Below are 22,292 nucleotides of genomic sequence, written 5' to 3' on the forward strand. Positions count from 1 at the left end.
TATTTTTGTTTTTTGTTTTGAGATAGCGAGCATGCACATGTGCAAGCAAGCAGGGTGAGGGCAGGGGAGAGGGAGAGGCAGAGAGAGAATCTTAGGCAGGCTCCACACCCAGCATGAAGTCTAATCCGGGATTCAATCTCATGTCCCTGAGATCATGACCAGAGCCAAAACCAAGAGTCAGGCACTTAACCGACTTAGCCACCCAAGCACCTCAAAATTGGTAATTTTACTTCATATCTGATATATCATCCAAAAGGCTTTCCTTAGAAGCAATTTTCTGGGTGTGCATTTTAAGGCCTGGCTCCACACTAAAGCCTACTAAACCTACTACTGTTGTAGAGGAACCAAAGAAATAAGTGCAGAAATTCCTCGTGCTGGAAAGAAAAGGAAAGAAATTCCTAGTGCCTTTTTTCATGGGATTAATATAAAAACTTTGCCTACCTTTGCCTGAGCCCATTATGCAAGGCAGCACTGATACATTTATTTTATTGATCCAATACTCATGAGTGCTACACTGATATTTGTCACTAGACATGATGGCTTCCTATAGAAATTAATATGTATTCTAATAACTGTTTAACCCTTGTTATTGCCCATGCAGAATTCTTTCATGTTTGCATAGATTATATTCAATAGTCAATAACTTATTTTCTAGGCATCCATAGTTTCTTTATTTAGGATGTGCTGCAGTGATAGATTAAAATTTAAAAAAAAAAAAAACAGAAGATTGAGTCCCTGCCTTTAAAGAACTTTATGTTTTAATATACATTCTCTGAAAAAAAAATTCAAGAATAATAACAAACACTCAAGTATTAAACTGAGGACAATAGTCCTATGTTGTACCTCATGGTGGGGAGGGAGGCTCATATAAGGAGTCTAGACTATATCCTTGCCTCTTAAGAACTCCCAGTTATGTGAGGAAGCTAAGACATAAGGGGATGAAAATTAAAATTAAAAACAAAAACAAGAGTTGGAGTGCCTGAGTGGCTTCGTCGGTTAAACATCTGAGTCTTAGCTTCAGCTCAAGTCATGATCTTGGGGTCATGGAATCAAGCCCTGTGTTTTGGCTCTGCACTCAGCACAGAGTCTGCTTGAGATTCTGTCTCCCCCTCTCCTTCTTCCCCTTCCCATCCCTCCCTCTCTCTCTCTCAAATAAGTAAATAATTCTTGAAAAAAAAAATAAAACAGGAGTTAAGCAGTAATTGGGGCACCTGCCTGGCTCAGTGGGTAGAGTATGCAACTCTTGATCTCAGGATAATGAGTTCAAGTCCCACGTTAAGTGTAGAACTTACTTAAAAAAAAAAAAAAGAGTGAAACAGTGATCTGTCACAAGGGAATACAAGTTGATTTGCAAGATACCAAAAAAAATTCTAAGAAAAAAATTGAGTTAGTTGCTCTACGGCAATTGGTCACAAAGGACAAAAGACCAGCGGTGTCCTTTTCTTACTTACCATTGAGTTAGAGTGTTTTTAGAATCCATTGAATGCTACTACTTTTCTGACCAAAGCATTGACAAATTAATTGGTTATAGTGATCTAAGAGTTTATATTTACACCGAAAAGGTATAGTAAGTGGCAAATGACTAGTGGAAATACTGTCTCTAAAAGTCCATTTTTTTTTCCAGAGGGCTGATATAGCTGTTGCTCCACTCACTATAACCTTGGTCCGTGAAGAAGTCATAGATTTCTCAAAGCCATTTATGAGCCTGGGCATCTCCATCATGATAAAGAAGCCTCAGAAGTCAAAACCAGGCGTATTCTCATTTCTGGATCCCTTGGCTTATGAAATCTGGATGTGCATCGTCTTTGCTTACATTGGAGTCAGCGTAGTTCTTTTCCTAGTCAGCAGATTCAGCCCCTATGAATGGCACTTGGAAGATAACAATGAAGAACCTCGTGATCCGCAAAGCCCTCCTGACCCTCCAAATGAATTTGGAATATTTAACAGTCTTTGGTTTTCCTTGGGTGCCTTTATGCAGCAAGGATGTGATATTTCTCCAAGGTTTGTTTCCATGTCATACCCAATGCCTCCTTGCATTCTGTGGTCATGACCCATTCATGTACATCTGGTATTCACCCATCTCAAGTCCAGATTTCTTTCACTTAACATTCCATCCAATGACAAATATATCATCAAGCCATTTTGTTTGCTTGCATCCATAAAGTGAGTGTGTTATTGGTGGTGTTCTGAATGTCCTTCATGAATTTCTATGGTATTGTGTATTTATATATATTACAGCAAATATTTAGACTCTGGATAAAGGCAACACTATCAGCTAATATTAATATTATTCAGATAAGACTAATACTAAATCTTGATCAGATCAATCAGGTATGGTTTCGTACTTAAGTGAGCTAAAAATATTTTCTCATTTGTCTAGAGATGGGATCCAGAAAAAATTTGAAAGAATATAAAACTCTTCTTAAAAGCCCTCCCACTTTCCCCTTTCAGTGTCCTACCTTTTTCATTTCACTCTTAGACTGCCTAAAACTATTCATTGTAACATCTCACCCAAGTTTTATAACTAAAGCTATAAAAGTACCGAAAGTATAAAAGTATAAAGGTACTAAAATGAAAACTTAAGAGTCAAGAAAAGGAGAACTTAAGGGGAAGTCTCTATGATCTTGGATTGGACAAAGAGTTTTCAAAACATAAAAAAGAACAATCCATTTTTTAAAAAATTGACAAATTGGACTTCATTAAAATTTAAAACTTTCATATTTCAAAAGACCTCATTAAGAAAATGAAGAGACAAGCCACAGACTGACAGAAAATATTAGCAAATCAAAATATTAGCAAATTTACCTTTGATAAAGGACTTATATCCAGAATATATAAGGATTTCTTGCAACTCAATATAAAGAAGACAACCCAATTTTTAAGATGGACAAAATATTTGAATAGACCTTTCCCCAAAGAAGATATACAAATGGCTAATAATCACATGTAAAGATGCTCAACATCATTAGTCATTAGGGAAAAGCAAATTAAAATCACAATGACATGGGTGCCTGGGTGGCTTAGTCAGTTACGGATCGAGCCCCACATCAGGCTCCCTGCTCAGCAGGAAGCCTGCCTCGCTCGCTCTCCCTTTCCCCCTGCTTGTATTCCCTCTCTCACTGTCTCTCTCTGTCAAATAGATAAATAAAATCTTTAAAAATGAAAATTAAAATAAAATAAAATCACAGTGAGATACCTCCATATATCCTCTAGAATGGCTGTAATAGAAAAGACAGTACCAAGTGGTGGTGAGGATGCAGAATGACTATAGCTCTCATCCATTAGTAGTGTGAATGCAAAATGCTACTGTGAAATAGGAACACAGTTCTGCAGTCTCTTATAGTTAGACAAAAACTTGTAAGATGACACATCAATTCCACTTAGTTATTTACTGAAAAGAAAACCTATATCCACACAAAGACTTACAAATTTTCATAGGAGCTTTATAAAAACCAAAAAGTGGAAACAACCCACATGTCCATCAACAAGTAAATGGATGAACACAATGTGGCATATCCATCCAATGGAATACTATTTGGTAATTAAAAAGAACAAGCTACTGATATGCTATGACATGGATGAACTTTGAAAACATGATGCTGCATGAAAGAAGCCAGACACAAAAGGCCACATATTATATGATTCTATTTATTGAATTCTATTTATTGAATGTCCTTTATTGCATTGATCCATTTGTCCAGGATAGGCAAATCCATAGAGAGAGAAATTCTCTAGGGACTTAGAGGGAATAGAACGAAGCTAAGAAGGACGAGGATTAGGCTGAGGCAGGCAAGGCTGAACATGGCAAGTACAAGGGGCAAATTCAGTCTTTATTTAAAATTTTGATATTTGTTCATCATGGGATTTTTTAATTAATCTTGATTTTTTAAAAATTATTGCACTATAATGTTCTTTACCTTGATTAATAAGATTTTGGTACCACTCTAAATTTTGTGCATGGCGTAAATGCCTCATTGATCTCACCCTTGTCCTGACCATGTCAGGATTAAGCACAAATGAGCATGAAGAAACTTTTCAGGGTGAAGGAAATGTTCCAAAACTAGATTGTGGCAATAGCCGCACAACTCTTAAGTTGACTAAAATTATTCATTGTACGCTTAGGCTGGTGAATTTGATGAGATGCAAATTTCATCTCAGCAAAGCTATTGAAAATATTGAATGTGAATGTCCTAGATCTCACCCACTTAGTTTAAGTGGTAATTCACCTAAACAAAACAGTGTTGAATTTGTAATCATAAAATATTGTAAGCAAATGTGGTATCTTTAAAATCGGTGGGGGGGGAGTGGGTTTTTTTCTAAAATAAAAAGTTGTAGTTTTAGTAAAACTGAACATTAATCCAAACACTGACTAGAGTCTATTATACAAACATATGGGGATTTTCATTTAGACTATAAGGACTCAGAAGTTCACCTACTATGGTTTTACAACATACTTCATTTTAAGATTATCCACCTGGAGCACAAAACATTTCAAATGAAGTTTTGCAGCATAACTCACGGGTAACCATCTTCAAATTTCTAATGTAATGTGCATGGGACAAGCCTCTCTTGTCTAAGTCATATCTTTTGCCACTCTCAGTCTGCTTGGTCAGATACTCCAAATGATTTCACTCCCTGTTCCTTTTGTGCTTATAATGTGTGTCATTTTGTGATACTATCTGGGAGTTCATTTATTTTGTTAGTTTCTTTTCTTATTTTTTTTAAATGTTCACTTGAGAATAGGGTTTCTGAACGTTCCCTAATTGAGTGATTTTTAACATGGCTGGTAATCTGTGTTGAGGCAATGCTAAACAGTCATTAAGGCTAGAGATTTTATTGGTTTCTGTAAGTAAATTTTCAAAACTAAATTTGTGATATCCCCACCATAGTGCTGCATACTACTCTGTGTACTCAAACTTCAAAACTCTCTGTTTTTAGAAGTATTTATGCATATTGCTTCATTTAGTACTAACTTAAAGATGATGACCTGAAAATGACAAGCTGGATAGATTCTTTCTGGTAGCAGAATTTAAGCTGTGGCTCTTCTGTGGCACTGAAATATATCAAATCCTTTTTTCCCCCCAAGATGCACATTACGCTTCGCTAGGTGGTGTCATATAGAGCAATGGCTTTCAAACTTTCTGACCATGTCCCTCAGTATGAAATACATTCTCCATCATGACTTAGTGTGTGTGTGTGTGTGTGTGTGTGTACACACATATATATACATGTAGATAACAGGTATATAACATAAGCATCACCAAACATTACCCTTACAGCATGCCATGCTGTTTTAAATGCTGGTTGCAACTCAACCCAGCAGTAAGACACACAGGCTGTGGAGTAACACTGGTCTAGAGTAACAAATATTCTCTTTTTTGTGCTTTTGAGTAATAAATTATTACTCTGTGTATTTTCTACCAAATGGGTGATCCCTCTTTCAATATTGTCTTTTGTGTCCTTCAAAGGAAATTATATCTTTAAGCCTCTTGATAAAATTTTATACCTTGTAGCCTACTTACTTCTCCTTATCTTGAGAGCTATATTAGTTATATATTTGTGCTCAATTATATAACAGAAAATTCCACTGAAATGTGCTTTTCTATGAACAGATCTCAAAATTCCTGATAATGACATAGTTGTGCTCTAAGATTCATGGTCGCCATAATGGCAAATGCCAGTGTTATATTTTATTTCTGTTTAATGGCCACATTTAGAATGCAGACTCTCCAGAAAGCCCCGAGTGTGAACATGCATTGTACACTCTGACTTTTCCCAAAATTGAAGCAATCCAAGGAATTATAAGAGACCACATTTTAAAGTAGAACTATCTACTATCACAGCAGGAGGAGATGTCAGATAAATTAACCCAACTGCTTCTGTTTCCTGAGGGCAGAGTGACTACAGCCTTCACTGAGCTCCCACCATGTATGGGGAATTTTCCTGCATTATCTTATGGATTTTAATCCTCAAAACACTGCTGCCTTGTACTTCTTTTTAAGCTGAAGAAGGTGACACCCAGAGTAAATTAAAAAACCTAACTCTAACTCCACACCCTATGCTGTTCCATTTTATGCTGCTTTTTTCACAACGTAGGCAAAAGAACTATACACAAGGAGATACTGTGGTAGAGGTCAGGGTCATAGGGATTTAAAAGTCAGCAGTACAACTGTTCCACACTGTACCACATGCTGCCTCCACTATCAACCTGAAGGTGCATTGCTTGTTTCATTCTTTCCTCAATGTGTCCAGTCTCCCAACCTCCAATGAAACTCTGCCTCCGCCCGGGGTTGTTAAAGGAAGGTTTGGGCAGTGAGCGCTTAAAATGCTGCTGGGCGAATGTTCACTCAGAGTAAAAGAGTGGGAAATCAGCAATGAGACAGCATGAGTAACACCGAACATCGTTGCATTTCCATCAAATAAAGGTATTGACAGAGGCTTGGAAGCTTAAAGAGCCTGTGTCAATATTAGGTTTGATATTTTCAACTACTCCAATTGTTCAGAGTGAACAATTCAGCTAGAGGCTGAATCACCTTTGGAGAGGCTAATTAATGAGATCAGCTTAGGTTATACCCATATACAAGCTGATTTGTTTGGGGCAGTTGGGAGAATAAAGTATGAGAAGATGCCACTCAACCCTCTTCCCCAGGAGGGGTATGGTGAGATTGGCAGTGGGTGTAGCCAGATGGAGATTGTGCGTAGGGGTTAAGTACTCGGGTGCTGGAGTTAGTCTCACTGGATTCACAATCTGCTTAGGAGTTGTGTAACTGCTTAGGAGGGCACGTTACTAAATCTAGCTAAACCTCAGTTCCTCATCCATAAAATGTAAAGCATAGTACGGGGCATATAGTAAGTTCTCGGTAAAGGGTAGCTATCTTCCTTATTAAACTAGCTGTTTTTCACCACCCAAACTTCACAAATACTAACAGTTAATATTGTACTTGCATGTTAGTCCCATAAACTCCTTAGGAATTCAGTTGAAATTATAGGCAGTGCCACATAGCTGATTTCTGATGAGAAATAACCAACAACTTGCCCTCTTGAATCCATATAGTGCCCTCCTTAAGGATTACACCTCGTGCAAATGTTTTGATTGTATGTTCTATAATGATTTACTGATATTGACAGAATGTTACAGTTTTTTTAGATATGTCATTTATTTCCTTTGTAAAACTTGGATAGAACCTGGCTGAGCCATCCAAAGTCTGAGTCCTTCCAGACAAACGCTCCCCCTGCTGACTTTCTTTGAAGCTGCAGGGCCATCCAAGGGCTAGCCAAGTTGAAGATGGGAGGACTGGGGGAATTCTAGCAGAGAAACTGGAGGGATCAAGCTAACTTGAATCTGATTACTGTGTGCATATTATTCCAAAGGCATTACTCTTCTCTAATTCCACAAATAGCAGATACTGTCCAGGTTAGGTGACACACAGATCCTTTTGTCAGATGGAGAATACGCGCCAAATAATAGAAGACACAAAGTGTATGAAATGAATGGGACCAAAGAAAACAGGATTTGGAGGCTCCATTTTAAGCAAAAGCCTTTCCTTTGCTGATGTCTGACCAGAGTCTCATCCCACTGCAAATTCTTTTCAAAGTAGTAGTGATGTGCAGATCAATTAGTGGTGGAATAGCAGGATTTTTATTGCAACAATTTTATGACTTTTTCTGGCTGAAAGCCATAGTTCTCAGTCTTCGGGAGATGGTTTTTTATTCCCATCAGAAAATACTGTATGAGCCAAAGATTGATTGTGTCATAGAATGGACATTGAATAGAGTGTAGAAAAGATACATACTTTGGAAGAAAGAATGGTGAGGGCGGGAGGAGGGAGTAGAAATAGCAAGATGAAGAGTTTGTGCACAGGAGAAGTGGTTACAGTTTCAGCTCTTGATCCTGCGAAGCTAGTAAAGTGCAGATTTCAAAATTTACTTACAAGCTGAAGGTTACAGCACATAGCTCACTTTTATTATCATTTCAGAGGTCATAAAATACATTTTATTATTAACTCGGAAACTCTACTTCCGTATGATTACAGATAATGAGAGCATTGTATATTATTTTGTGGTGTTTTTATGTCTGTTTTTCTCTTGTTGCTAATCTACTTTCATTCACTTCCTCTTTTATTTCTTCAAAAGGTATGCTATGGTCCTTATAATGCATTTTTATAAATACTAGATGTGCAGAATTTTATAGCCATTTCATTCTGCCAACCTCAAAATCTGTCTTGTGCAACAAAACTATTTGAAATGAATGTTAAACATTTTGAAGCACATTAATGGAGGGAAAGAAACTGGGAAATGACAGATCTTTTTAACTCAACTATAAAGTCTTGTCTTGTTTTAATAGATCCTCTTAAAAATGTCATGGGGCTGACCCATCAGTCACTTCTTATATAGCCTCGGTGTGAAATGTGGGTTATTAAATGTCTATGGTTTCATTAACGAGAAAAGGGAAATGTAAAAATTCTTACAGAACTCTTCCCTGTGAGTTCTGCTGTGCCTTTTCTCAGTGAAAGGATTTAGGCATTCATGCCATGAAGGAAAAAATGTGGTAGAAATTCCTTCAAGACTCTTGTCAAAGCTACTGCTGCCTTGAAGGGAGAATGTTGAATGCGAGCTTGTGCGTTTCACACAGATTCCAAGGAAGCTCCTTTTCCATCTCTGCTGAGGTTTGTGGATACTATTATACCCTTTCTCTGTGAATATTCACCAAAATTTTCCAAGCACATAGGAATATCATCATATTAAGCACGGAGTTGCCTGAGTCAATAGCCATGTATATAAGAGGCCACAAAAATGACCGCTTTGCATTTAGGTTTATTTTCAGTTATGTCAACAACTAATCTCAGCTAAATCCTACAGAGCAACCACATGATTATCTGGGTCACTTATTATGGTGGCCAAAATAACCAGATTAGCAGATTAGCGGGCTTGATTTTAGATCATACAGAAACAATCCATTAGCCTCGATAGAATGGCACAAGTGCAATTTCCATAAATTACTGTATTTTTCTCCTTGTCTCAAGTAGACAATGCATAAACTATGATTGGTATTCACAGCAGCTTAATACACCCCTTTCCATACCAAACCATGATTCTGGGAATATGCCAAAATCAGCTCTCCCCTTGGTCTCAGGAAAACCCATCATTCCAAATAAAGATGGCATTCCCAGTTCCATTCCAAATGAATAGCAGATAATAAACAATAATTAGCCAAACATGTTTGCTTTTCCTTCAATTCTCAGTTATTGTTCAGAAAATTGCACCTTCTATAATGTATACACCATTCTGGATTTTCTTAGACAAACTATGACTATTTTGTAGCACAAAAATATGGGCATTTCTTTACATTTGTGTAAGTATAGGTTATTTATTCCTATTTCTCATCTCTGTGCCTCAGTTTCTTTATCTGTAAAATGCTTCTGTTTTGTAATCTGTAAAAATAGTACCTAACCATAGAGAGGAAGGATTGAAAGACTTGATCCATGTCAACCTAAAGCAATGAGAAAAATCTCGAAGGGTTCAGTAAGGGTTAGCTATTATTGTTATCATTTTTATTACTCTATTACTACAGATGCTACTACTTTGAAACATTAATCTTTTATAGAATAAAATTATTTCCAGAGTCAGATCAGTTGAGGATAACTTAAATATATATGGCAACAATGAAGAAAGACTATAAACGTCCAAATTCATAACTGAAATATCCCATAAACATGTAGCATTTAGAAGTGTAACACATTCTTTCTGCCTCATCCCAATGTTTTTACCTCTTCTGATTAAAAGGGACATGTTCCCAGAGGACATACTGAGAGAATATAACTCTTAGAAGAATCCGTTGTAAAGCAGATTTTCACATCTGAAAGGCAAAAAAGTGTGTTCAAAAATAAAGAAGGAAGGGTGGTTTTAAGCATCCAGGAACCAATAGGAATGATAGACTTCCAAAAAATAACATAGTTTTGTTTTAGTTCACCAACAATGAACACCATTTATCAAAACACCTGCCAAAACTATTCAACCAGAATGTAAAGTCAAAAACAACTGATTTTTCCAGAGGCTAATACAAGTTTATCTTGGGACACGGGAATTTAAATTTGCTTCAAAGTGGTCAAATGCAAGTACTAACAGAGAAGAGCTTGATTTGCCGGCTTTCAGCCCAGAACTGCCCTCTTCCCACAGGGCTTGGCGCATAGAGCCTGGCAATGTGCCAGGCTCCTACGCCGATTTTTCCCTTTATGACAAGAGTGGGTTCTTTTCCTGTGAGCTTTTCTGGGCATGGGAGAGAAGAGCCTAATCAGGATGGAGCTCTGCCACACAAAGAACTAGCCTAGAGATAATGTGGCGATGTTTTATAAAACCTAGGGACCATATTTTCATTTCTGCAGCCAGAGCCAGCCTTCAGCAACACTCTGAAGGAGACGAAGCTGCCTCCTTCTGAGCTGCAGCCCATCCCTGAGCATCCGGGGCCTTCACTGCTCCCTGACTCCACAGACCCTCTCCCTGGGCAGCATTCCCGGTGCAAGGCCCTCACTCCCAATCTCGGCTGCACCAGCACTTTATACCAATGCCGCTGCTTCAGCCTAACTCCCCCGCCCCCAGAGTCTGACTTAATTGGTCTGGGGTGGAGCCGAGGCACTTTTTCGTGTGTTGTCCTGTTTTGTTTTCTTTTATCTCAAGCTTCCTAGATGATACTGATGTGCAGGCAGAGTTGAGAATCACTGATGTAGAAGAACAAGATTCCTCAGCTTGGTTTGCAGATCACTGCAATCACCAGTGATGCATCCGAAACTCAGGCTCTTGAGCACTGAATCTGAACACCCCATGTAGTGTCAAAGGCATAGCTACGTTTAAGAACAAAATTTTCCTTTATGACTACTTACCCATCTTCTGTCCCATTCTCTACTAACTACAACCACTCATCCAAGATCATGTGATAATAAGTCCTATTGAAGTTACTGGTTAACCTTTTGACCAAGTCTCCTAAAGAAAACACAGAGGGTGATTCCAAACCGAAGAATTTCTATGGCAGGCTGGTGAGGTTTTGTTTGATTATTTGGGGGTTGGGGGGTAGGCAGGGGTGGAAACAAACCTTTCAGTGCCTGGCAAATTCTATTATACAGGTAGTTCCCTACTTCACTTGAGGCCTGTCCTGTGTGCTAAGGCTTAGTTTGTGAAAGGGGAGAGTTTTGATCTCTGGAGCTAAACTCCTGAGCCCCATTAGCCATTTTTATTAAGATCCTAATAAATAAGGCACCTGGGTGGCTCAGTTTTAATGTCTGCCTTCAGCTCAGGTCACAATCCCGGGGTGCCGGGATCCAGTCCCATGTTTTGTTCCCTGCTCAGCAGGGAACCTGCTTCTTCCTCTCCCTCTGCTCTCCCTGTTTGTGCTCTCTCTCTCTGGCTCTCTCTCTCTCTCAGATAAATAAATAAATCTTTCTTAAAAATCCTAATAAATATTATCTCATGGCTCCTTGCATCATGGGTGACCAACTCCACAAAATGGCAATATTTTTATTTATTAAATATTATAATATTTAATTAAATATACTAAATTTATTTTTATTAAATTTACTAAACGCAGAGTGAAGAGTACCCCTCCACCAACCATTTCTCTTCAAATATGTGAGGTTTTTTGACTCTGTGTTTCTCCCATGACATCAGCCTACATCAGTGGTTCTCAGCCTTGGCTATACCCTGTAATCACCTGGTAAGCTTTAAAAAAATGTATGTCAGTGTCCCACTTCCCAGGCTCTGACTTAACTGGTGTTGGGTAGGCCTGAGCATGAGATTTTTTTCTTTTTTTTTACAAAGATCCTGGATGATCCTACCATGCAGGCTGAGAACCGCTGGCCTTATAGGAGGTGGGAGCAGGCTTCCACAGTTGTGCCCAGCAGAGTTCACATAGGAAGAGAATCTGATAAGTACAGTTCTTAAGTGCAAGCAGGAGCTGGTAAAAAGAAGACGTTTTTCCTAGGATTAAAGAAAAAAATCCTGCTTTGCAAGCCATATAAGCCCAAAGAGCATTATGCATGTACAATCATCATCTATCGTCATGACATGGGATGTTGTGAACGTGTTACTTTTGTTTGGTGTTTTAATTCCCTGACATCATCTACTTCAACTATACCGAAACTACTTGTCTTTCCAGAAATAAAGATAAGGATTTTTTTGAACTGAAATCTGGCCCTTGTGGGTCTGGGTTGGTCTTTGTTTTGTCTCGTAGATCGCTGTCCGGGCGCATTGTCGGAGGGGTTTGGTGGTTCTTCACCCTGATCATAATTTCTTCCTATACTGCCAATCTTGCTGCTTTTCTGACTGTGGAGAGGATGGTTTCTCCTATAGAGAGTGCTGAAGACTTAGCTAAGCAGACTGAAATTGCATATGGGACCCTGGACTCCGGTTCAACAAAAGAATTTTTCCGAGTAAGTGCTTTGCGTGAATTGGACCGGCTGCTTTTTATTTTATCATCTTCCCACAAAGGCAAATTCATGGGGCTTTTAAGGGAGGGAGGGGAAAGTGTGGGGATGTTATCAAAGCAGAGTGTCTTAAATACAACACGGCTTGGTTGGTGACCCAATTCATTGTGGGTGAAAACCAAGACTTAGGTGCAGCATAACAAGTGGTGAATCAAGAGCACAAGGCTCAAACTCCCAGGTTGGAATTCCACCCCGGCCACACAGGGATTGTTTGTTCTTGGGCAAGTCATTTCACTTCTGTCAGCCTTCGTCCTCTTGCTTGAGAAATGAGGGGACTGAACCAAATAATATGCGTTCTCCTTTCTAGCTTTTACAAAATCAGTGATTTTATGTCTCAGCAGTTCATGGAAGGTAGGTATGTGACTCTGTCTAAGACTCTGAGGTGTGACAGACTATCAAATTGCATATTTTATTTTAGACAGTGGTTTCCTATTGAAATGCTCTATGCTTGTTTCAAGGATTCCTATCCGTGCTGATAATTCCATTTTCAGGGAAGCTGGTAATTGCTTTAATTTCTTCAGTATACTTATTCCATGTCCACCACCCCATTATCAGCCAGATTTTTGTGGGGAAACAGCAAGGTGTTCACAAGCAAAAGTTAGTAAAGCTGCATAAACACTGCCAAGAGGAAAGATAAAAGGAGATCAAAGCAGAAAGTTATAGAAATAAAATAAGGTGGACAAGGCACTTTTTTAAAAGATTTTATTTTATTTATCTGACAGAGATCACAAGTAGGCAGAGAGGCAGGCAGAGAGAGAGGGAAGCAGGCTCCCCGCTGAGCAGAGAGACCAAGGTGGGGTTCGATCCCAGGACCCTGGGACCATGACCTGAGCCAAAGGCAGAGGCTTTAACCCACTGAGCCACCCAGGCACCCCAGACAAGGCACTTTTACATAAACTATCAAGATCTTTGTTCTATACCAACTGAACTGTAAGAAAGGCCACCAGTGGAGTGTTTAAGAACTCAAATGTTGCTTCAGTTGCCCCAAGCAGGAAAGTATGGTGATTAGAAAACTGGTCCATTCTATACATCACCTCTGTCTGCTACTGTTGCCAATAAAACTGCTTGTACCAATGATCCAGAAGCCACTTATGTAGTAGGTAAAAGGGAAACATTTAGTCTTTCCAACCAATAATCAAGTTATTGGATGGTAGGTCTAATTACTGACCTTTCCTCAAAGTCCAGGGTAAATGTTGGTTCAAAACCAGCTTACTTTAAGAAATCAGTAAAAAATAGATTTCTGCATGTATTATCGTGAGATTTGTCCAATTGTTTCCTGGGAAACCAGGAGTACGTTTCTTAAAATTATAGCAATTAACTAAGAACTGTTTTCATTCCCTAAAAAAGAAAGCATTAGTTCTGGGACCCTTTCAAGAATTCTCATTGGCTCTGGATATCCAATTCTCACTTCTACCACTGTTTACCAACCAGATCAAAACTCCCAACCAGAGGGAGGGGCCCAGTACTGGAGCCATCAGTGAAGACCTTATGGAACTAAGCTGGCCTTGACCCTCACCGCTATGGCAGTCCCAGAAACTTGTCTCAGAATAATCCCTTGCCTGCATAAAACCATTCACATGTTACATGGCAGCAAGCCAGGGATTTCCATCTGCTGAGTAGTCAGCACGTAATCAGCTCCATGGAAAGCTGGTCTGGTATCAATCTTCAACAGCATGCCAGTCGGCATCAAGTTGGGGTATGAAGTAATTGATCACTTAAGCTTTCAAGACACCAGACTTGTACACTCTGATAAGAGATATGTGTTGCATTGGAAAGCATTTTGCCTTCAAAAACGATTAGAAATTAGGAAGGTGTTCTTTAAATAGTAATCAATAGATGGCATCAATTCCCATTAAGCTTTCAAAGGCCATTCATCCATACTGCCAGCAAAGGACCTTCTCTGGAAAGATTGATTAGCACTAAGGCTGGAAAACATGACCAAATATTCATTGTCCCCACACCCAGACCCCACCCCCATGCATTTTGTGTCTTGCTCAAAAACCAGGAAAGTGTCTGCTAATCCATTCAATGATGGTTTCATTAAAAAACATCATATTACCAGAGCCAATTTGAATCAACATCCAATTCTGAGCAAAGCTATTGCCACATTCTAATTGGTTTATGGTTTCTAATGCTCACCAATTCCTAGTGACCTTTACAGCCAATGAGTAATTCGTATGGAAATGAAGCTGTTATGAAAATCTGATTAGAGAGGGAACTGGATATTTCTAGGTATAAGAAAATGCAAATCATTTTCTAATTCCCATGCACCACTTTTCTTTTTCCCCAAGTGGTTACTGGTGACAGCGTTAGAATTCTGTGGGGAAGTTCTTTCAGGCAGTATACAAAGGTTGATGATCTAAGAGTGAAACTGAGCAATCTAGAAAAATCAACTTTTTCAGCCTGCTTGTACCGAAATGTCACTTAGACCTAACAAAGGGTAAGGTTGGTATTCATATAATTGAGGGGGGGTGCCAACCAATTGGTCTTGAAGCCATCTGTCCTCTCCATGTTCTCCACTCCACTCTCCTTGAACCACATCAGTCAGAAAAGACAGCCAGCCAGAACACATCATTTCTCACTCAGGGACTTCACTGAACTAACATGTCACCACTTTCCCCACCCCACAATGATGTCAAGGCAGTTTTAAGAATTGTCACTCCATCACACACAGAAAAAAGTGAGGACCTCCGATGGCATACCTTCTGAACTTCAGAGAATAAAACGAGATCACATGCAACTTTACAAACATAACATGAACTCATTTCTTCCTATTCTCACTGCATACTAAAACCACAGGGACCAAATAGTAATACCATAAAACAGCCTGGGGCCAGCCCTCTAGTTCTTTCACTAAGAGAGAGAAATAAATAAAATACAATTCCTTTCTAATTGCCCTGCAGACATTTTTACTAGTCCTGGATAAGGCTGCCATTAAAATGATGGTATTTTAAAATGATTCCTTTGTTTCTCTCATTTTCCAGCTATCCTTAGCTCTTATCTGACAATCATGTAAAGTCATAGGCACAGAGGGACCTGTTCCATCAGGAAAGACAGGGGGACACTGAGCAAAATGCATGTAGCTGGAAGAGACTTCTGAAATATTACCATCAGCTCTCTTGACTTGCAAACTGATTTCCTTAGACAGCAGCTCCGAGACGAAATGTCCCAACCTCAGTGGAGGTACCCATGCTAAAAAACCAGTCGACAGCTTTATTGTCATTGCCCAGAGAATGCCACTATGATTTCAAAGGCTGCACCAAAATGATCATTCTCCACTAGGTTTTAGAAATTTAACCTGATACAGATTCATGTTTAAAAAGTAGCACTGGGAGAAAAAGCAATTCCAACGTTCTCTCTGCCTTCAGACCCCTAGCAATATTCCAAGATGACTATGATGCTTGATTTCTTTTCCAGAGACTTGACCAAATTCCCACTGAAGGCAGTTCAGGGGCTCACAGGGGGTTGTTTTCTTAAATGAAATGTTTAATATGAATTTAAACCCCTTTAAGAAATTAAACATAAAAGAAGAGGAGTGGAGAGAGAGTGAGTTGCTCTAGGGCCCCGGGCAGTACAGAGGAATTGTACTTCATCTGTAGACCACCAAGGGGACTGTTCTGTCTTCTGACTTGCAGACATTGTACGCCATGTGTGGCACAGCTGAGTTACTAATGGAAATTGTTTTGTTTGAACACAGGACTCTTTGACTAATTGTTGTCATTGGTCATTTAAAATTTTTTTAATTCAGGCTGTAAATGAAGAGCCCTCCAAACTGATTTGAAAAGCAGTCCCTACTAATAGTATTTAGATTCTGCTTACACATTCAGAATCTTTCTCTCTCACACACACAAGCATTTTCAGTTGGAATCCACATGTCAACATTTCTCAGTTATCTATTATGGGGCTTTTGAGGTATATGGGGAAAGGGGAAAAGTCTCCTCACAGATGCAACTCTGCTGAGTATGTCGACCTTTTGACATGATCAAGAAAACTAACCATGAATTTTTATGCTTTGCTACAACTGAACTATGTACACAACAGACCACCCTGACCCCATAACCCATCTCCTAGCCTTAGGAAACAGATCAAAATATAAAATCCTTTTGTTAAAAATTTTCTCACCAAGTACTATGATGAATTTGAAATCTTGAAAGACAATATACTTGGACAACTGCAACCAGATTTAATTGGTTTTGAAGACACATATGAGGTGACCAAATGTTTGAGGACACAGCCAAACCACACCCTAGGGAACACGTAATAACAGCCACTAGAGATGAATTGACGTTGAGGGATGTCAGGTCAGAGACATCTGTGGTACATATCACCAGTCAGTTTTTCAAAGGAAAAATTTGTTCCTTAATTTTGACATGGCTGGATGCCACCTTATCAAAATACAGTCTTATTTTCCTATGCCATATGATATATTACACAACAAGACTGCTAGACCTCGGAGGTCAAGACTGGAGGTAGAGCTCCAAGCACAAGGTGAGGATCCTGAGACCTGCCCACATAGGCCTCTGGAAGAGGGAAATGTACACCCAGATGGCTGTTGGCTTTTCCCAGCTCTCTGCAGCCAGGGATCTGTCGTTCCATAGGTCTTCCTTGTATGCAAGTCTTGACCTGGGTGAAGAGGACACTCTCCAAGGGAGTGGAGGTTGGTTGACCTGACAACTGACCACAACTAACAAAACATCTAATATCTGTCTCCAAGAGAAAGGAGACAGTGTAGCAATGAAGACAGGCTAATAATAATGTCCTAGATTCTACTACGTATTCTTCACTCTTCGAATAATAACTCTTTTTTTGAGCACATTCCATGTGCCAAGTTCCAGGCTAAGCACTGAGGCCCCATCTCTGTACACAAAATTAAATTTCTGCCTGTCTTTTGCCAAATCAAATGAAAACACCTCAACAGGGTTTTCTACCATATTTGGAGGTTATTTTGGGGGAGAGACTGACTTGAAACATTGGCATGTCAGGAAACTAGATGATCACACCTCCAGGGCAGCTGATAGTGCTTATTTTTATGTGGCTCCTTCTCCGCACCTGCCAATCTGTGGGTACACCCCATGGTGAATAACAGTAGGGTTATAATTCTCCACAACCCCAACATGAAGGTCAGGTAGGTAATGAATAAAACAGAAATGGCCTCTACCCTCTGGGAGCTCACAATCTAGTGAGCTAACATAGTTTAGCTCATAGTTTCCAACACATATACATATGCATTACCACATTCGATGCCCTCAACAACCCCACAATGCAACCAGAATAGGTATGATTGCCCCTACTTCGGGGAGGAAGCACATGGAGCAAAATGACGTTGCAGCTTTCTGAATGTCACTCAGCTTCATGGAGGAGAGCTAGAACTCAGTCCAGATTGGGTCCTCTGTCCATCCCTTCTCAGTGCCTTTCTGGCATGAGTGTTCACAGAAACAGGGGATGTTATGCATGAATCAAGCCTCTGGTGCAGCACATGCTAAGGCATCTGTATTATCTCCTGCTTGATCTTTGTCTTTATATTCCTTGATGGATCAGTTAGAAAAGAAAACCTATACATACTTCTAAATGATATTTTTCCATGTTCTGACAACCTCAAAAGAATCCAAGGTAAGATAGCAAAGAAAAGGAAGACATCCATAAAACTAGAATGAATGCCGTAAATCTCCATTATTCACAGCTGAGTATAATTTCTGATATGCCAAGGGTTATATTGTGGCTGGATAGAATTGGAAAGAAAAAGAGAGAGGATAAAAATTTTTTCTACTTCCACATCTACTGATGACTTTCTTGTTTTTCTTTGGGTAAGAAGCATTTGGTGTCAGTTTTTCTTTGGGTAAGAAGCATTTGGTGTCAGTTTCCTCATCTATCAAGCAGAATGTTCTCTTCTCTACCTTCCTTATAGGGTTAGTAAGAGCATAACATCACAGAAAGATCTCTAAAAGTATGAAAGTTTCTATAAATCCCAGGAGACTTTTTTTTAAAAAAAGATCTTATTTATTCGAGAGAAAGAGATCAGGGGGAGGAGCAGAGGGAGAGGGATAAGCAGACTCCAAACTCAGCACAGAACCTGACACAGGGTTCAATCTCACAAGAGATCATGACCTGAGCTGAAATCAAGAGTCAGATGCTCCACTGACTGAACCACCCAGGCGCCCCAAATCCCAGGAGACTTTAGGGCAAGGGCCCAACACTAGAACAATTAAACCATAAAGACTCCTGACAAGGCTCTGTGGAGACGTGAGGGAGGGGTAATTCCCAAGAAGAAAATAAAAGAAAATAAAATAATCTCTGCTGGTTCCATGGAAGAGTGGTGGGTTTTTGCCAGACTTTGGGAGGAGATAGAAAGCTCACTCATATCTTCCCCACCCCATCCTCCTGATTCCATCCCTACCCTGTTATAAAATACTACTCCTGACCTCATTTCTTTGTCCATCTTCAGCCATTCCTTGGTGACCTGCAGATTCAACCATTTCACCATGCATGATTCAGAGCTGCCCTTTAAGACCACTTAGAACCTTCAGGTGCTTTCAAGGGGACATGCAGGCCATCTGCCCAAAGTAACCAACCACATGGATTTCATTAGCCTTTCTCTGTTAATCCTCCCAGGTAACCTACTTGCTTATGAGAGCATTTCACATCCCACAAACCCCAAGGGAGTTAAGTCGTCCTTTTGTTTGAGGCTGCCAACTCTCTCAGACAATACCAGGGTAATTAATACCACACAGGATCCCCAGATCTTGGGAAGAACTCTGAAACCCTCTTCCCTAGAGTAATTCACCTCAGGATCTCACTTTCTTTCCTTAGCTGACAAAATCAAATCCCCTTAGCACTTCTAGTTAAAGGAATTCAGCCCATCTGTTCAATTAGACAGTCCTTGAGTTCACCTGGCAAGCCAGCACAGGTTAATTATTAAATTCTCTTTCATCACCATGCAGAAGTCTAAAAATTTGACCATCAGGATCAAGTAAAAGTTCAACTTCCTGAAACCCAGCTAACAAAAACACTCAGTTAACTAGAACGGTTGGTTACACTCTGCTTTTGAAAGGCAACTCGCAAAAAACAAAACCTTGATTTTTTTTTTTCAAAAATCTACTAGGTGATGTACTGTGGTCATATTCATTCTAGTCTTCAACATCTTCTACATTTTTAATCAGTGAGCAAATAAATATTGAGGGTCTACCATACCAAATTAGGCACCAGGGGGAGAGTAGTTGTGTTTTTGCAAAATGGAGTTAGTCACCTGTGAAAATATACTTCTACCATAAATCCATCGTCTAAGAAGAAAGCAGTAAGACACAGTAAGGGCATGAAACATAGGGGTTTCTGGACTTTAAAATTTTTTAAGGATTAACCCTACCCAAGTAATAATGCTGCAGTGAACAATGCTGTAAGAACAGCTCTTCGAATCTCTGCTTTAAAATGCTTTTGGTATATACCTAGGAGTGGAATTGCGGGATTGTATACAATTCTTTGTTTCTCTGTGTTAACTTTTGAGGTCTATTTTGATACAAAAGATGAGGGCATTTTCTGTTCTGCTTCCTTCTCTTTGCTGCTCAAACAATCCTACTCTTCTCTTAGGCTATAGATGCCTCTCTCCCAATAGGAAGAGGGTGGCTGGGTAGCTGATGCTGGGCCAGAACTTCAGCTAGTATCACAAAGTTTCATCTTGATACAGGACTGCAGCTGAGGGGGAGGTATGTGTATGTATGCAAGCGTTGGAAAAAACCTAAAGTCCTCTCTATATCATATATGTGTATGGAGGGTCCCAGATATCTTAGCTACCAATTCCAGCTTGTAACAAAACTTTGAGGGAACATGCTTTCTCTTTCTGTGTTTGGGTTGCAATTCTGATGTCCCAGCAAGATTGCACCAGAATGCAGGGGATGGATGGTAGAATGAAACCCATCTTCTTTCTATTCTAAATGGTTGAGAATGTTACTTGTCTGAAGGAGAGTCTTGGATAATGATGATCTATTGCATTTCTTTCCAGTTCTGATTGTGGGCATCACTTTGTACATTATTCCCAAAACTGACCTCCTATCTGCACACTCCCCAGTGCCCTAATGAAGAGGTTCCTGAAGATAGCTAGCTGCTATGCCTAAAAAAACCAGAATTCTGGAACTGAATCTTACTTTCCAGTTTTGTAAAAATTTTTATGTGTTCACAGCCTGATTTATTTGACTCTCAATTTTATCTTCTTTGAGTCTCTGGTCTGGGTTACAAACTACTTCTTATTAAGATTTTATTTATTTATTTATTTATTTGAAAAAGAGAGAGAGAGAATGCATGAGCAGAGAAAAGGGTAGAGAGAGGAGGAGAAGCAAGCTCCCCATTCAGCAGACAGCCCAACACCGGGCTCCATCCCAGGATCCCAGGATCATGACCTGAGCCGAAGGCAGACACTTAACCGACTGGGCCACCCAGGCACCCACAAACTATTTCTAGCATCATTCAATAGCATTGATTTTCCAACCCACTGGGTAAAGAACCCTGTCCTAGACACTCTGGGAATGAATAGGAGATGCCATCTATATCCCTGAGTCCAATGTATAAAAAATGGGAGATTCAGGTGAATTAATCAGAAAAAGTTTCTGGAGAAAGGGACATCTTCAAAATATTTGGAGAGAAAAGAGAATTTGAAAATATTTCAAGGGGCATGTGAGAATATATGTGTGACATAAAAACAAGAACAACAACAAATAAACAACAAGGCCATGACTTTATATATCATGTTAGACTATGGCTACTCTTGACTGAGGAACTGTTAGTTTTCTGTAGTGTTCACACTAAGATTTGTTTGTACAAGACAGTATATCTATATATGTTTGGGGGAGGAAATTTAGGATGGAAAAAAAGTTCCCAGAAAAAAGTATCGCTTTGAAACAATAGCATCATGGTAGGAATCAATTTATAGGCTGCCACGGGTAAATTGGAAATCATTGCTTGAGACCAGGGTCCTCTGAACGATGTCTCATTTCTAATTTCATCATTCACATTTGGCATGTGAAGATGAGGTTCATTAAAAAGGGACTCTCTAAAGAATTCTTTGCTTTCTTTCAAATGAGTTTGAGGAACCAGTGTTGAAAAGCAAAATCCATCTCTGCTTTGGCAATCAATACCAAATGAAAGATTTCATAACCAACCCTTCATATTTAAAAATAACCCCACTATAAGAGACATTATTTCAGCCAAAATGAAGAGCCCTTTTCCTAAATGTGGTTGTATTAATAGGTAATCATGAAGAGAATTAAATTAAAACCCCTTTGCACAGAGTTTTGATGTTCAATTTCCAAATATTTTGTATCCTGCCCCTTTCTTCCAGACAGACACACATACACATGTGTGTGCATGCATACACACACACACACACCACTGCCACCACCACCACCACCATTTGGGTAATCGTGATGAACAAATACCTGAAGTTTGTTGTATATGGAAGCATCGGGAGCAAACTACCCCACTGGCCAAATCCTGAAGAACATTTTTTGCTTTATTTTCTCGGCCTGGGATTTCAGCCAATTGTATAAGCAAAAATTTTGAAGGTAGCATGGTCAGTGGTTGACAAGAAATATAAATATATTCAAGGAGGCTTGGATACCTTCATGCAATACAGATCTATAGAAAGTTGTCAAAGGTAAGAGACAAGTGCTTGGAGGACACCTTCATATTTTTAGGGTTGACATCAAGAGGACAACCATGGCTTCTCATAGTTCTGCGTTGATCTTGTCTTAAAACACTCCTATCTGGAATTGCCCAAAGATCTGACCTACAGGGACTAGTCTACAATTTTTTACAAGATTGTTTTTCACGTCA

The 22,292-nt window shown here is 39.4% G+C and overlaps 1 protein-coding gene across 6 annotated transcripts in view; it reads left to right on the plus strand.

Annotated features, from left to right (window-relative positions):
• Positions 1 to 22,292, plus strand: part of GRIA3 (glutamate ionotropic receptor AMPA type subunit 3) — a 284,929-nt gene that overhangs the window by 215,360 nt on the left and 47,277 nt on the right. For all 6 annotated transcript variants that reach the window (XR_004385556.1, XM_032882315.1, XM_032882313.1 and 3 more), the window contains 2 exons: positions 1,625 to 2,001; positions 12,221 to 12,419. Coding sequence is in view for 5 of the 6 variants with exons in the window: in XM_032882315.1 (XP_032738206.1) it covers positions 1,625 to 2,001; positions 12,221 to 12,419 (576 nt within the window). In the remaining variant the exon portion in view is untranslated. The remainder of the gene's footprint in view (positions 1 to 1,624; positions 2,002 to 12,220; positions 12,420 to 22,292) is intronic.

Source organism: Lontra canadensis, unplaced genomic scaffold (assembly GCF_010015895.1).
Source record: "Lontra canadensis isolate GAN:19392208 unplaced genomic scaffold, GSC_riverotter_1.0 scaffold81, whole genome shotgun sequence".
Lineage (NCBI taxonomy): Eukaryota > Metazoa > Chordata > Mammalia > Carnivora > Mustelidae > Lontra > Lontra canadensis.